This window comes from Eptesicus fuscus, chromosome 7 (genome assembly GCF_027574615.1).
Source record: "Eptesicus fuscus isolate TK198812 chromosome 7, DD_ASM_mEF_20220401, whole genome shotgun sequence".
Taxonomy (NCBI): Eukaryota; Metazoa; Chordata; class Mammalia; order Chiroptera; family Vespertilionidae; genus Eptesicus; species Eptesicus fuscus.
In genome coordinates, this window is record NC_072479.1 from 31,975,873 (window position 1) to 31,993,187 (window position 17,315).

The 17,315-nt window shown below is 35.1% G+C and overlaps 1 protein-coding gene across 5 annotated transcripts in view; it reads left to right on the forward strand.

The window, feature by feature from the left end:
• PPFIA2 (PTPRF interacting protein alpha 2) overlaps positions 1 to 17,315 on the forward strand; it is a 476,100-nt gene that overhangs the window by 170,544 nt on the left and 288,241 nt on the right. For 2 of the 5 annotated variants that reach the window (XM_054718821.1, XM_054718822.1), the window contains exon 1: positions 442 to 522. The exons of the other annotated variants lie outside the window; for them this stretch is intronic. In XM_054718821.1, coding sequence (XP_054574796.1) covers positions 442 to 522 — 81 coding nt within the window. Of the gene's footprint in view, positions 1 to 441; positions 523 to 17,315 lie in introns of those variants that run through there. 5 annotated transcript variants of the gene reach the window in all.

Sequence of the window (17,315 nt, forward strand, 5' to 3'; positions counted from 1 at the left end):
ACTGTGCACGCTTCCCTGAAACGAAACTGTATGTTATTGGTTAACCAGGATATTTAGCATAATCACTCTGCTAGACTGTGGTGGAGGGAGGTGATTATCACTGAGAACAGATGGGCAGGTCCAGAGCACTGCCAGATTCTGCACAAGCTCCATTTACTGTTGCTTCTTGCTTTTTTCTTTCTGTGTTTAAAAGATTTTTTAAAACATTCTATGTTCTAAAGAACCAGCTACACAAAAGGTCAGTGGCTGATGACCTTTCAGCTTAGATTTCAAACGTAGGAGAAAGATTCAAAATGCTATCACTGTGTATCTATGAAGGATGGGGCAGATTTCATTTTACCCTCTAGCCTCCCTCAATGCATGCACGGATTTATCTGTACGCTAAGCTCTCTGCTCTGCATCTGTAGCTCCTTGTGGATTATATTGTCTCTGTGATCAGAAATGATTTTCTCGGATATGAACACCGTTTCTGGCTCCCCTAAAGTGCATCCTCCTAATGGGACCCGGTTTTACACTTTTCAAGTAAGTGTGCTTTAAATAACTTCACTACTTAAGAAGTTAATATATAGTCAAACTTATAATAAAGGGAAAATAAGGAAAGAAAAGCTGAAAAGTGTGAAAGTATTAAAGAGGATATAAGAATGAATAACATGCATGTCAGTTTAATTTATGCTTTAAATATGGAAATAAGATGGTCTTAGGATTATTTGTGAATTCAAGAAAAATAGTAGTGAATAATTCATTTTCACAGGGATTTTTAAATTTCTACAGTATTATCATTGAGGGCTTATGAGATGTATCTCCTGATATTGTTATTCATGGCTATGATATTGTGAACATTATAGATTTACTTCCCTTATATATCACAGAGAGTAGAATTAAATTACATTTTATGGAACTTTGCAAACTATGTCCTCTGGGCTTAGAAAAACATTTGGTATTTCATATACATAATAATATAATTCCTATTTTTTAAAATTTTTATGTGTGCAATATATGAGCAATTAGCAATATAGAAAGCATAAGTATCACATTTAATATGCTTTTCAATTTGAGGTAAAGTAGAAACTCATTAAGATGGAAGATTTGGGGTGTTATCAAAAAGTCAAAATGATTTATAATATATATGTAATAGTGAGTTACAAAGCTGTTACCTACTAAATGTATTTCAACTGCCAGAGAATAAATCAGTTATCCATCCAGAAAATGGTTAAGTCTAAACTAAATCGGATTCTACCTCATTTTTTTATCCTCAAATTGCATCTTTCAATCGTGAGCCTTACTTTGTTATTCAGTCATGTCATCGTTACGTGAAAAGGAATCATGAACCTCGTTTCTCTGTACAATTTCCATTATGGGAATATAAACATCCTGGCGTTTAATTATCTTAGCAACATAATTATAATGTTCTGAAACAAACTATAAAGACCTAGAGAATTAATATAGTAGAGGTAGTCTGAGTTCTTTAAAAGGTGGCTCTGAATAAATGCATATCTTATTTATTAAAGTCTCTTACCTTTGCAAACTATAAGCAGTAGATATAATTACTCTCCCTCTCTCCCATTTTATACTTCCATTTTTAATCCTGTCGCCTCTGCTGCTTTACACTGATGTCTACTGATAGTGCAAGTCTGTGCTGTTACAGAATGTATTCGCTTCCCAGTGGCGATATCCTTATTGTGGCAGTGACTCAAAATGCAAGTGCCCTGGGGCTGTTCTACAAAATTATTACTTTTTTTTTCTTCCTCTTCATAGACTGAGACATAACATTCTTTATAATATCCCGTAGCTGGCTCTTTGGGGCAGCTTTTTTTAAATTTTTTATTTATTTATTTATTTATTTTTTTTGGGGGGGGGCGGGCAGCTTTTGACATTAGGTTTTCTACTTGAGCCTCTTAAAGTATAAGGGTCAGTGTATTCCATATGCTCAATCATGACACAAGCTTTCTACAATTCCTTCAGTAAAGATCTTGCTGACACCTTTCTTAGCAGGTGATTTTCTTGAAAAGACCCTGAAATGATTTTTAAGCACCGTGTTATTTTGTTGATATTATAACAATTTGTGTAAAAACTCTAGGATTTCAGATAAATTAAAAATGTTAGCAAATGTAAACTCTATCCTACATTTTTACTTTATAAAACAGTATTTGATCTTGACATTTATGATAACAGGAAATGTGCTTAACTTTTAGTTGCTATTGTTAGTTTTTGGTGGAAGGAAAGGAAGAAAGAAAGATGGTTTTAATAAGCATGAAGGTAAAGGTTTATAAAAATTGACTCTGCTTTTATTTTCAAAGGGACAGAATTAAACATGATCATATTCCTATTTATATACCTTAACCTATTTTAAGGCGATATATTTTCTTTGTTTGAAATACTGTTACAAGAGATGAGATGCTATAAAAATAATAAATCATTCTCAAGAATGTATCCTGCAAAAATGATTAGTTAAATTTTCAAAAGTGGTTCTCATTATGGAATGGCATAATTGCATTTCTGAAGTGATTCGGCATCAAGGAGTTGAGATTTTAATGCTTACTTTCTTAAAATTATTCTAGCACAAGAGTTAACATATGCAAAAAAACATTGAAAATAGTTTAGCATGAATAAAACCGAGTTTTAGTTTTGTCTTCTCATTAAATATTTAAACTATCCTGTCATTTTTGCTGAAATTGTACATACCAAATTTTAAGAGTAATATTTAGAATGCATTTCACCAAAGTAGTTTAAAAGTAAAAGGACAACAAATAAGAAGTTGAGGGATATTTGAATTATAAGGTTTTCTTTTTCATTGCATTTTAATTTAGTCAATGATGGTTTTAACAGGCATGAAGGTAAAGGTTTATAAAAGTTGACTCTGCTTTCATTTTCAAAGGGACACATGCAAATGATCTTTTTATAGTTCATCTAACACTTAATTTAAATTAATTTCCTTTTGTGTGAGATCTCACTGCTATATTACGAGGAATATACTTTTGTCAGCATATTTTCTGTTCAGAGGTGCCTGAACATTTTATCAATCAATGATGCCAATGCCCAGTTTACACTATATGTTTAGTAAATTACTTATCACCAAAATTAAGTTCTGGCGTATAGTTGTCTAGAATGCCCTTGATTGACAACAATTAGGATTGAATGCTACTATAAGAAAAGATTAATTGTAATATATGTATGCATGAGAATTATCAATTTATGGGGCTCAAATACTTGGGAAACCTACTTTAAAATAAAATTAAATGGATATACTTGTATAATTTAGTATATATGAATGCAGTAACTTCTCCTTAATTTTATGTCCCAAATAATGATGTGCCTACATGCTTTTACATTTAGTTCTATTTTTGCAAATAAAAACATTTACATGCTTTACTAAACCTCTAGATTGGTTAATTATCACATAATGTGTTAATCTTCCCAGAGGTATTGGTGACTAACACCCCCACCCCCCATTTCCCAGAGATTAAATATCTCAATCTAGTCATTTTCAAACTGTCTGCACAGCCCTGAGGTTTCATGGGAGTTTGTCAGTTTTTGGTAGACACAGTAGGGAAGAGGAATACATTCTTCTGAAGCCCTTAATGTTTCCTTATTCTAATTTACCTGCTCTATGCAAGCTTTTATAAGCAACAACAATAATAAGTAGTGTGCTATATAAAAAACACATTTGCAAACCACTTTCTAAACCAAAGGAATTCATTTCTGATAGGAGCACTTTTATCTATTATCCCTGGTCCTTAAGGAATAAAGTTCATTTCCCTAGCTTGGCATGAAAAGTCCTTTGTGGTCTGGGTCACATGCAACATACTGCTTTACTGGGCTTTCCCAGAAAGTTGCTCATGTGCTTCTGATGTCTTTGCTTCATCACTGACTGCCCATCGGAACATTGTTTTTACTAAAGATTCGTCTTAAATGCCACCTCCCTCGTGAAGCCTTCACTCATTCACCTCATTTCTGCATGCCTTAGTAAATGCCTTTTCTTTGATCCTTTGCCTGTTCCTGCCACTATCAAAGTACTTATGTTTTGATTTAATCTCTGAGAACATTTTATCAATCTGTCTCTATCACGTGGATACCTCCAGTATCTCTGTTTAATAAGGTGGGGGCATTTATTTAAAAGTTAAGTGATTAATATGAACATTTAACACAATAGGCAACACATTCTTTTTCTTTTAACTATATGGGCAGGTTGTGAGGGATAACTACATATTATTAAAGAAAATATCTAAAGATATAGCAAGGTAAATTTGTTTAATACTCAGCTTTTGTGTACCATGATTATACCAAAATAGGTAACCGTTCCCTGAGTAATCAATGAAATGCTTTAATTTTATTATTTTAAAAATATAGTTCTAGCTTGAAAAGTACAGATAGGTAGTTACAAAACAGTCATGGGGATGTAAGTACAGCATAGGAAATAAAATCAATAATATTATAATAAGTATGTCTGGTACCAGCTGGGTACTGGAAATATCAGGGGGAACACCTTGTAAAATATATAATTGTCTAATCACAATGCTGTATACATGACACTAATAAAAAATAATATGGAATGTAAACTGTAATTGAAAAACTAATAAAAATAAATTAAAATTTTTTAAATGTATATTTCTGTGACAGCTAGACAAAAACTTTTTTGAGATTTTTTTCCTTTATATCTCTTTACTGTTCCTTATTAATTGGTATTTTTCAAGAGATATTTAAAATTTGATTAGTTTATACTTTGTGATTTAAAGATATAATTAGCACTTGAAAACATTTAGACGACTAATAGGCAAGCTGAAAGTCTCAATTGCATGAAGGATTTCATTCAAAAGATATGACTGGTAATTAGTGTGAAACCATACCTTTGTGAGCAAATGAGATTGAGGTAATTCTGTCTGTTCAGCAAAGAACCAGACTTTTTTAGATTTTGTCATTTTGGCGCTACGAGAAATCCACCATTATTTTTGTATTATTTGGGGCACATTATAACTTCTTATTGTTAATCATTTTTAAATGCATTGGAAATGTCTAGCAGAATGGTTAGAACATGTTTTTATACTTATATATTTTTTAGAAGAATGAAGGCACAGATGCTAAGAAAGGCAGAGCCCTTGGCTCCAGGATTGCATAGTAATACAGGCCACAGTCCCCAGCTAAATGAGAGACCCAAGGTTTTCCTCTGTCTCCCAATTGCATGCAGCCATAATTATGAGTAACAGAGATACACCAGAGGTGTTTGCAGCAGGTAGACCAGCATGTTCAAAGTTACTTACTAGTGTGTGGGAAAGGCAGCATTTAATATAACGGGAGCATAAGTTGGAGATAGTAAATGACTAAAAATAAAAAAACTCAAACTCCAGAATATAGAGATGAATTTAAATGTAATTCGCAGGATATTGGACTTGAGACTTAAGGATTGTCAGTGAGGACTGACAGGCTAGTATTTCTGTTTAGTTAGAATACTGGATTGTGCCTCTGTTGGGTGGTGGACTAGAGCAGAAAGAACAAATTCATAGCTTTCTACTCTATCCAGATGAATTGTCATGATTTCCCTGCTTTACAGATGAAACAACAACAAAAACAGACCTGATGCTCACAAAAGGTACCCAGGTAGTTGTTTATAATGCAGAGAGTAAGTAAAGTAGCTCCTTTCTGAACCCAGGGTTATAGAACCCAAAAGTCCATGCTCTTTCTTCTATATTCAACTGGCTAAAGCAGGGGTCCTCAAACTTTTTAAACAGGGGGCCAGTTCACTGTCCCTCAGACCGTTGGAGGGCCGGACTATAGTTTTAAAAAAAAAAAAACTATGAACAAATTCCTATGCACACTGCACATATCTTATTTTGAAGTAAAAAAACAAAACGGCAAAAATACCCGCATGTGGCCCGCGGGCCGTAGTTTGAGGACGCCTCGGCTAAAGTGTTTATGGTAGAATACAGCAGCAAAAAATATTCCCAGCTATATAATTTCTAATCTCGATTATCTATTCATTCTGAAATTTATACAAATTTGGCTCCACCACTTCAAAGCATCGTATTGTAAAGACTCGTTAGGTTTTTAAACTTCAGGCTTTCATTTAGTTACACCGCTCCATTCTGTCTTTACTGATACAATATCCTCCTAGTTGGAAATACATTTTTATAGGAACCGAATTGTCAATAAACATATCCTGTAATTGCACTGAAAGACAACATGGAAATTGAGGGGGAAAGCCTTTCCTAAATACACACCTTTGTTAATTTAATAACACTCTTTACGTAAGTGAGGCTAACACTAGAAGTCGCTGAGTAGCCCCTGGGGCTCCATGTAAGAAAGGATAACTGTTCCAACTGCAGAGGTTTCTGCTTAATAGAAACCTACTAGGCTATACGTTCTGTGAGGACAGGTACTGTGTCCTTTTTACTATTAAATCAGTAGCATCAAGCAGAGTGCCTGGCACATAGCCATGATGAGGAAATATGTATTGCATTAAATTACAAATTGAAAATAAGAATGTCTTGCTAGGCATTGTTGATATTCTGATTTAAAATGACCTTCCCCTAGGAACACATCAATGGTTGTACGATTCCCAGGCTGAGGTCCACACATATAACTCACCTATACCTAGCTAAAATAGCGTTGAATTTCAGGTCATGCCTCAAAGGGAGGGAAAGTGCATATTGGGAAATGATTTAAGAGACTCTTAAGATAAAGCATTTTATGCACTGAGCACAGTGCCTGGTGGTGAGTAAGAGCTCAGTAAGCAGCTGCTGCAGCACTGGAAGCAGCCAGAGTTGGGGTCTGTAGACGATAATAGAGGTGGCAAGAATGTGAGCAAGAACAGTTAAGAACGAGAGAGAAGTCGTTAAGAGATATGTTCAAAAGATGTATTAACTCACTGAATAAAGGACACAAAAGAGAAAAAGGCTAGATAACCTCTGAAGTTTCTAGTGAGGGAGAGAGGAATGTGGAGGAGGAGCAGCTTTGGAAAACAATATACTGAGTTCAGATTTGGACAGATTGAGTAGACAGTTGGAAACACAGGTTTGGCTCTCTGGAGAGAGGCCTGTGAGTAGTAAATGTAAATGTGTGAGGCATCTGTTTACAGGGGAGGGAATGCTATAGAAATGGATAAAATGACCTTGGCATAGAATGAGGAGAATGGGGCAGGTGGGGTGGGACATGAAATCCTTGGACACATTGACATACCCAGAATTATCATTTTAAGCATGTGTGCTTGGTCCATTTTGCAAACATATTTTGGAAGCTCTTTCCTTATCTCCCCTCCTTTGAATATTTACCCTGAACCTAATTCAAGTTAGATGCTGGATATGCTTTATTTTGTAAACTAGAGGCCTGGTGCATGAAATTCATACATGGTGTGTGTGTGTGTGTGTGTGTGTGTGTGTGTGTGTGTGTGTGTGTATGTCCCTCAGCCCAGCCTGCACCCTCTCCAATCTGGGACCCCTCGAGGGATGTCCAACTGCCCTCTCACAATCCAGGACTGCTGGCTCCCAACTGCTTGCCTGCCTGCCTGATTGCCCCTAACCACTTCTGCCTGACAGCCTGATCACCCCCTAACCACTTCTGCCTGACAGCCTGATCACGCCTAACTGCACTCCCCTGCCAGCCTGATCGATGCCTAACTGCCCTTCCTTGCAGGCCTGGTCCCTCCCAACTGCCCTCCCCTGCTGGCCTGATTGCCCACAACTGCCCTCCCCTGCCGACCATCTTGTGGCAGCCATCTTGTGACCACATGGGGGGCAGCCATCTTGTGTGTTGGAGTGATGGTCAATTTGCATATTACTCTTTTATTAGATAGGATGTGTTTTCAAAGCTGGTTTCCTTTCAACTCCCTCCATGAATGTCATCTCTGGACCTTAATTCAAGTTAAATCTTCCAGTCCTTATGCTTCAATAAAGTAATTAGTGTGTCCATTGTACTGTTTATTATACTCCATTTGGTTTTCCACGTATCTTTCTTTACCACTAATTTGTGAACTTTTATTTATCTGTTTATTGACACCTAGCCCAATGCCTATCAAATAGAAGCCCATGCTTTTAGGTTGAGTGAATGAATTCGTGTTTAGTTGAAGATTGCCTAAAATGAATTATCTTCTATTAATTTGTTAAGTCATTCAACAAATCCTGTTGAGTATCCCCATTATGCCAGACTTTAGCAATAGTGAACAAAACATCTGGTTTTTGCACTTAAAAAATCTTAGAGTTAACTCAAGGAAAATTACTTAAAAGATACAATAGCACATTATTTGGGTTGACTTTAAAGGTACATATAGATATTGTTATTATACTGTGGTAACTTTAATTGAATAATTTTATTTTCAAATCCACTTTTCATTCTAGTTAACAGTTAACTTTTCAGTGTTACCCTAGTGGTAACAATAAGATTGCATAATGGTTAAGAGCATCTCTTTTGGAGTTAAACACATGGTTCAAAATGAGAGTGTAGCTATGAACAAGTGGAATTATTTCTGAATTTTCACTTTCCTTGACTAATGCAAAGGAATAAGACTAGGCCATGAGATCATTATGAACTCTAAAAGGATTATTTGTGAAATCATTTATATAGTGTTTTCTTCCAATAAAGATTAGCTAATGTTGCCCAGCTGGTGTGACTCAGTTGGTTGAGTGTCCTCCCATGCACCAGGAGGTCGCTGGTTCAATTCCTAGTCAGGACATATGCCTGGGTTGCAGGCTTGATCTCTACTCGGGGCACGTGCAAGAAGCAGCAGATCAATGTTTCTCTCTCATTGATGTTTCTGTCTCTCCCTCTCCCTTCCTCTCTCTGAAATCAATAAAAATATATTTTAACTAAGATGAGTAGTGTTTTAGTGATTAATTTGCTTTCTAAATAATAGCATAATTTATTCCACAAATGATGGTTTTATTTTAGCTTATTCTTAATTTAGAAAAAAATAAGAGAGCATATTTACCACTTTAAATACTTCATTTTAAATACTTTATACATAAGGAAGTTTATTAAAATATATGTAATTGACTTTTAAATATCTTAATTTTATATAAAATATTTTTGTGCTTATAAAATATAAACTTTCAGAGTTTACTGATATTGATATTAAGTATCCTTTTGGATGTATATTTGGATTTCTTTTATAAATACTTATTTTGTATTTTAAAATTTATTTTTAAGTTTACTTTGTATCTTCATTATTACTTTTATTATCATCTCAAGCTTTACATACATACAAATGCAAATTTAAAATCACCTTTTTATGAAATTGGCAATTTTGTGTACAATTCAAAATATCTTCAAGTTAAAAGAGGCTAGTTCACGTTGTTTCCTGGGTGCTCTGTATAGCGTGTAAAGATTTAAAGTAGTGTACATTACTGAGGGTCAACAAGATTTGGTGCTATTTGTAGAACTGTATGAGAATTACTGAGCATCTCAAAAATTATTAGGCATTTTAACAATGTTAAAAGTGTATAATGTTTTTAAAGAATATCACAAAATGATATTTTGAGTTTATCACAAAGCAAAAGTTAAATGAAAATTAAGTGAAAAACAGCAATATCATTTTAAAAATGAGCATAACCTAGTTCTTATAGCTTAAATTTTCACAAGTTTAATTGTGTAAGGGAAAAAATACAGAAGTCATAGAAAACAATATTTGTTTTCTACCAATAAAATCAATGAAAGCGACAGTTCTGAGCTACAAGATCATGTTAAGCTGTTCTATAGCATACTGCTCCTTTTTATCCTGTATTTTTGTTTTTCTTATTTAGTACATCATTAATCTGCTTTTTCTAAGATGATTTATCTTTGAAGTTACAGTAGGCCTATGGGGAGCCACAAAAGTATTTTGATTCATGTTACAAAAGGCTTCTTTGAAATTCTAAAAGATATAAGCCATCATAAATAAAACATGAAAATTCACTGTATTTGAAGAATTATACTTTATTATTATTTAACTGTTTTGTTTTAATACAATTTGTTTAGGATGTTAAAATATGTGCATAAAGAATCAAATGTTTTAACAATGAGATAATACAATTCAAATATTTGCATACACATTTCTTTCATTCAGGAAACACTTATTAATAACTTACTTTACATATGGTCTATATTTTTAAGGAACAAGTATTTCAATATGTAATAGGTAACAATAAATATTATAGTAAAGTATCATTCAAAATTCAGTGATATTGTGCTAAAAGAGTCAGGTAATTTCAAATGTATCTTTAAGAAAGAATATTATTTGAAAAAAATAGTAAGGACCTTCAAAATAACTCTTTCACAAGACAGTTGAAAAAAATTAATATTCAACCCATATATACTAGCCATATTCTATGAATGGCCAAGAGGATATTACCTATGCGACCATCTTAGACAGAGTTCCACTCTTTCTTTCCCTTTATTTTTAGAATTTTTTTTAGATTTTCAAAAGAAAAATGTACTAACATAATAAAGGAAACTTCAAAAGAAAAACAGATTCAGGAATTTATGGACTTATGCAGCCTACTATGTGCCAGGTTCTGATCTATGTGCTGGATATATAGTGAGCAAGTGAACTATGAAGCTTACAATCTAGCAGGATGGAAGATAAAATAAATAGGACACTATATAGTATGTTAAATGGTATTGAATGCTAAGGAGAAATACAGACCATAGGAAGTGGAGGAGTATTGGAATATGCAGTTTGAACCATGTGGGCAGGGAAGCTGTCCTGAAGAAGAGACCATCTGAATGAAGACCTGAAGTTATCAGAGCAGCTTTTTACATCTCTGTACTAGAATGAGCTGAAGGGTAGTTTCTTCAGTGCCATCACCAGATAGGTTAACTACCTGCATTCAACTACTCAAGATTTACATTCAAGGGAGAGAAAATCTGGTTGGCCCAACCTGGACTTGCCTTAATCATAAATGTGCTATCATCTGCTTGCCATCTAACTGGTTTGCCTAACCTCTGTCTCAAAGCTTTACTATTTTAATTTAATGAGATTTATTGTAAACAGACTGTGGTGTTCAACAGATTTTATACTTCCTTTAAGACATAAGAAAGTGTTCATTACATCTCTGTATTCCTCACTGCTCCGAGAACTTCCTTCATACCCCATCCTCTCTTCAATTTCTTTTTGCCCCAAATATCACTAATTCTTTAGAGTTCAGTGAAATTTATGTCTTCTATGAATGCTTCATAGTGTCTAGTTAGGTTCACCTACCAGTGTGCTAAGATCCCATAAAAATTTTTCTTTACCTCAATCATAATAATTAACACAAATCTAATTTAAGTATCATATTTGTTTCCTCATCTATACTAATAAAAGGGTAATATGCTAATTAGACTGGGAGACCTTCCAGATGTCCTTCTGGACAAAGCCATGGTGGCAGGGGCAAGGCAGAGGCAGTTAGGGGTGATCAGGCCAGGAGGGGAGAGCAGTTGGGGGTGAGCAGGCCAGCAGGGGGGGGCAGTTAGGGCAATCAGGCCAGCAGTGGGGCAGTTGGGGGCAAGCAGGCTGATGGGAGGGCAGTTTGGGGTGAGAAGGCTGGCAGAGGGGGGCAGTTGGGGGTGAGCAGGCTGGCATGCAGAGTGATTAGGGGTAATCAGGCAGTCAGGTGAGTGGTTAGGAGCCAGTGGTCCCGGATTGTGAGTGGGTTCCGGACATCCCTCAAGGGGTCCCAGATTGGAGAGGGTGCAGGTTGGGCTGAGGGACACCCCCCCATGCACGAATTCCGTGCACTGGGCCACTAGTTATATTTTCCTTAAGGACACAGTATATATTTATTATATGAACAAACTGTAAGTGCCCAATAAATGTCTAAATATATAAAAGATGTTGACAATTATCCCAAAGATCACAAAATGTATTTTGTACCAATCTTTATGTTGATTAAATTTGACATTGTGGCTATAAAATATTAATTATCTGACAGAGATAGTTGATTAGCCTCATTATATTGTATGTTTATGTTTATGTGTGTGTGTGTTATTCCTAAATATTAAATAAATATACTCATTCAATATTATGTCCACCAAATTATGTCATGATACATACACTTCATATGACCTTTATATAAACTTAGATGCTCCATTTCAATTGGTTTGATGCTCTACATTACCAGATTACACAAATCAATTTCAATTTTCTTTCCTCATCTAATATTTTTCTAAAGTTATCACTGTTAACTAGTAAATCTTCTTTATTCTATAATTATATAGTATAGCAGTTTGAAGTCAGAGTGGAATGTTAGTCATCCCCTGCCTACTGGACAGGAAACATAATCTCTAACTTCACTTTTTTTTTTAATCTGTGAAATGGGGTAAATAGAATTACCAACTTCAAAGAATTAAGGCCAATTGAGGTGCTTACCATAGGTCTCAACATGAACAAATGCAAAACAGGTGTATCTACAGCAGTCTCTTTATTAATATTATTATTATAGTATCAAATATTTGAATGAAATACTTTATTTCTCAAGACTATAATTTCTTCTTACTCTTTTTTTTTTTTAAAAAAGGTTACTGTCTCTTTTTTTTTTTTTAAATATATTTTATTGATTTTCCACAGAGAGGAAGGGAGAGGGACAGAGAGCTAGAAACATCGATGAAAGAGAGACATCGACCAGCTGCCTCCTGCACACCCCCCACCGGGGGATGTGCCCGCAACCAATGTACATGCCCTTGACCGGAATCGAACCTGGGACCTTCCAGTCCGCAGACCGACGCTCTATCCACTGAGCCAAACCGGTTTCGGCATTTTATTCTTACTCTTAATGCAAATTCTCTCTGGTATTTGAAATTGGACTTTCAGATTTTATGTTATTGACTACAGTTTATTTTACCCCTTCTTTCTTGTGGATTGGAATAAAAGATCCTTAGCATTTTATATAGATATTCTTAAATTTCAGAATACATAATTATCCAAAATGCATGTTTGCCATCCCAGAGATGATTCCAAAAATCTGGTAAGAGCCAATGAATCTTCATTTAAAACAGAATTCCAGGTAATGTCTATGCAGAAATGTCACAAATTGGGAAGCAGGAGCCAAGAGATGGAGAAACTGTCGCACTATGAAAGGTACTTTCTATTTGAAAGGTAACTGATGAGCAGAGGTTAAATATCCACAGTGACATCCTTTTGTGTTTTGTGTTTTATTTTTTTTGTTCTTTTTTTAGATGTTTCATTGACTTTTATAGTGAGAGGAAGAATGAGGGAGGGAATGAGAGAAACATCTATGTAAGACTGAAGCATCGATGAGCTGCCTCCTGCACCACCATCCCCAGGATCAAGCCTACAATCCAGGCATGTGCAAGGGACAATGCCCAACCAACTGAGACACACTGGCCAGGGCTTCCTCTAGTTTTAAGTAATTATTCTATTTTAGAAAAACATGCTTTGATTTGTTGTAATGAAGGTATTATTCCTTTCATGGGCCGGTTTTAAAATCCAATTGATGAATTAATTGTTAGGATTTCAAACTACAACTAAAATAAGCTTATTAAATGGTAGACCAGCCCTCAGTAATGATGACCTTTAGCTTATTCCTCCTTTAGGGCACATGTTTGTCATGAAATTTCCAAATTCAGACTTAACATATTGCCATGTCAAGAATAATATTCACCTGTTATTAATTAATGATTTACCTGTCACCTGGAGACTGTGTAAAATTAACAAAACCTTTAAGTTGTCCACATAGTAAATAACCAGCTTTAAAATTCTGATTTTAAATTAGATCTTGATCAGAATAATTCATGTTCATTAGAAGACAGGTGTGATGTGGTTGCTCTTCCTGACTACACAATATTTTAATATCAAGAATAATCCATACTGTGTGTTTGGTCATTATTTTTAAGCCTTCAGCTGAACTCAGTATTAAGGCCTACAAATTGTGGCTTTGCTTTCATAAAATATCTGCCTGTATGCCAAGATATATTTGCAAGTTCAAAACTAAAGGTTCATAAGAAAACAGTAATGTTAAAAATTCATGAGAGGGCCCCATCTACTCTGTGATTGGTTATTAATTCACCAATTACTTATCTTAAGATTTTTCTGAATCCATCTTCACTGACAAGAAAATTAGAAATATTAATTTAATAGAGCAAAAATAAGCACTGATATAAAATATACTCTATCTAGAAAGATTATTTAAATAATGGTATTATTAATGTGGATTAATGTTTCCATTTCCTGCACTTTGTACTATATTAAAGAGATGCAATGTTAATATCTAGCAGGATCAGCTCAGAACAGACAACATTTTTGGAAAGGTATCATGTTATGGTTGAAAGTGTAATATTTGGAACCAGATCAACATATATCATGCCACTTACTACTTATGTGACTTTGGGCAGTTATTTAATTACTTTGAATTTTAGTTCTCTCACTATAAATTGGAAATAATAAAACCTGCCTCATAAGAATTTTGTTAATATTAGAAATGAAGTAAAGGAATTTTATAAAGATTAGAAATGAGTAAAATACTAAGTACATGGTAGGCTTTTTACAATAAAAATGATGATGATAATAATAATAAGATAAGAATATTAATAATACCTGATTTAACCTGGCTGATCTGGCTCAGTGGTTGAGCGTCAACCTATGAACTGGGAGGTCACAGTTCAATTCCTGGTCAGGGCACATGCCTGGGTTGCAAGCTCAATCCCCAGTAGGGGGCATGCAGGAGGCAGCCAGTCAATGATTCTCTCTCAGCATTCATGTTTCTATCTCTTTCTCCCTCTTCCTTCCTCTCTGAAATCAATAAAAATATTTCTTTAAAGACCTAATTTCGTTTCTAACCTCCAAAGTAACTGCCAATGACCCTCACTTCCTAAAATGTATGCCTTTGTGTAAACTTGTCCTTTATTAAGTTAGAACTGACCCCCAACATATGGTGCAAGTCAAAGAATGTGCCTGCTGAAATGAGACCAGAAAGGCACTGCAGCTTCCACTTTGCTTTCTTGGAATTGTTCACAATCCAGCGGCCATGCTGTGAGGGTGTTGCAGAAGTCCTGGGCTCATGCTCGCACAAAGAGGAAGTAATGCCCCCAGCCAACAGCCAGCACTAAATTGCCACTCATGAGAGTGAAACACTTTGGGAGTGGATCCTCTAGCAGTAGTCATGCCTTCAGATGACTGCTGCCCCATCCAACCTCTGACTGCAACCACATGACAGGTCCTAAGGCAACTACCAAACTGACTCACAAAAACAATGAGAGATAATAAATAATTGTTTTTCAGCCACAAAATTTTGGGATTTTTATGCAACATAAATTGCCTATGCTGAAAGACAACTTAGTCATCTCTAAGCAAGTTCATGGTAATATAGTCTGTCCATGTATCTATCATTGCCCTAACATACCTTCCTAGCCAAATTGACTTGCTTGTGGCCCACCTAATTTATTTTTGCTCCCCACTTAATCTCAACACTTTTACTTCATGAGAACATCAGTCTCAGAACATCAATATCTTACACATTAAACCTATTTTACTGGTCTTTCTTCCTGTAAGTCTTTTCTTAGATGTGTACAAAATAACATTTATAAGTTGCTGGTCAGCAGGTACATTACTGTCTTAGAATCTTTTGATAGCTGATATGGTCTAATCTCATTTTATGGAGGTTAAATGAATGTAAAGAGATTTTTTTAATAAAAACTGAAATATTTTACTGTAATTTGAAGTTCCCTTCTAAGGAGAAGAATGTTAATTTCAGTAAGCTGGATAGTTAAAATAATTATTTTTAAAAAATGCTGTTAATCCTCACCCATGGATATTTTTTCTATTGATTTTTTAGAGAGAGTGGAAGGGAAGGATTGAGGAGGAGAGCCGGCGGATGGGGGGGCAAAGAAAGAGAGAAACATTGATATGAGAGAGACCCATCAATTGGTTGCCTCTCACACTTGCCCTGACTGGGGCAACAGAGGCCTGGGGATCAAACCTGCAACCCAGATATGTTCCCTTCACTAGAAATTGAACCTGCAACCCTTTCATGTGTCGGCCAACACTCCAACCACTGAGTCACATCAGTCACGGCTAAAATAATTACTTTATGAAAGCCAAGATACAGTACTGTTTATCTTCCTTGAATAAAATACCATTTTGTACTGAAAGAACTCCTATTAAGTAAATATACAGATCAGAATAGCTGGGTTAATAATGCTTTTTATTTTTCTGACTAACAAAATTCAATGTAACATTAAATCTCATATTTGAGGTGTAATGTGTATGTGAAATTCTAGTATCCTCAGCTGTATTTTAAAACTGTTCCTAACAAGTTTGGGTTTGTCAGAAAACAAAGGACAGGTCTAAAGGTATTTGAAATGGTTTTAGAAAAATTGACAATGCCTCCTCCTCAAAAGAAAAAATGGATAGGAGATATTTTCAGAGACTATATATCACATGAAAGTATAGCAGTTAAATTGGGCTTATTTTAAAATATTTTTTCAGACAAATATTTTTTTAAAATACTAGGCGTACCAGTTAATAATGAGGATTTTTTTTCAATAGATGGAGTTACACGTATGTTGATATATATGCGATTTGATATGTATGCTATTTTGTTGTATTGCTCCTTCAGATTACCACTTGTTCCTATTGATGGCACATGACCTTTCTGAGCAGCACTTCAAAACATACGAAGGAGTGGAAAATTGGGTGTCTGAATGGTCTGCCTCAAAACAAGAAAAATTCTATTGGGACAGTATCCACAAATTGCCTGAAAGATGGGGGAAATGTGTAGCTAGTGATGGACATTACTATGAATAAAGCACTTTTGATGTTTCTCTTGAAATTATCATGTTTTTTTTTATTACAAAATCTGCATTATTATGGTTAATAATGCAGATTAACTGCTAACTGGTTAAATATGTGGATAATTATTAACCGGTTAATAATGCAGGTTAACTATTAACCGGTTAATAGTGCCGATTTTGTAATCTAAAGAAAACACGATAATTTCAAGAGAACCATCAAAAGTGCTTTATTCAAAGTAATGTCCATCGCTAGCTACACATTTCCTCCATCATTCAGGTAATTTGTGGATACCGTCCCAATAGAACTTTTCTTGTTTTGAGGAAAACCATTCAGAGACCCAATTTTCCACTTCTTCGCACGTTTTGAAGTGCTGCTCAGAAAGTGCATGTGCCATCGATCAGAACAAGTGGTAATCTGAAGGAGCAAGGTCTGGTGAATACGGCAGGTGGGTTAATATGTCCCAGGCAAGATCTTTTAACATGTCTTTCACTGGTTTTGAAGTGTGTGATGGTGCGTCATCATGAAGCAAAATTACTTTGCTGTGTCTTCTGGCCCATTCTGGTCATTTTACGATCAAAGCGTGGTTCAAATTGATTATTTGTTGATGGTATTGATCAGTATGAAT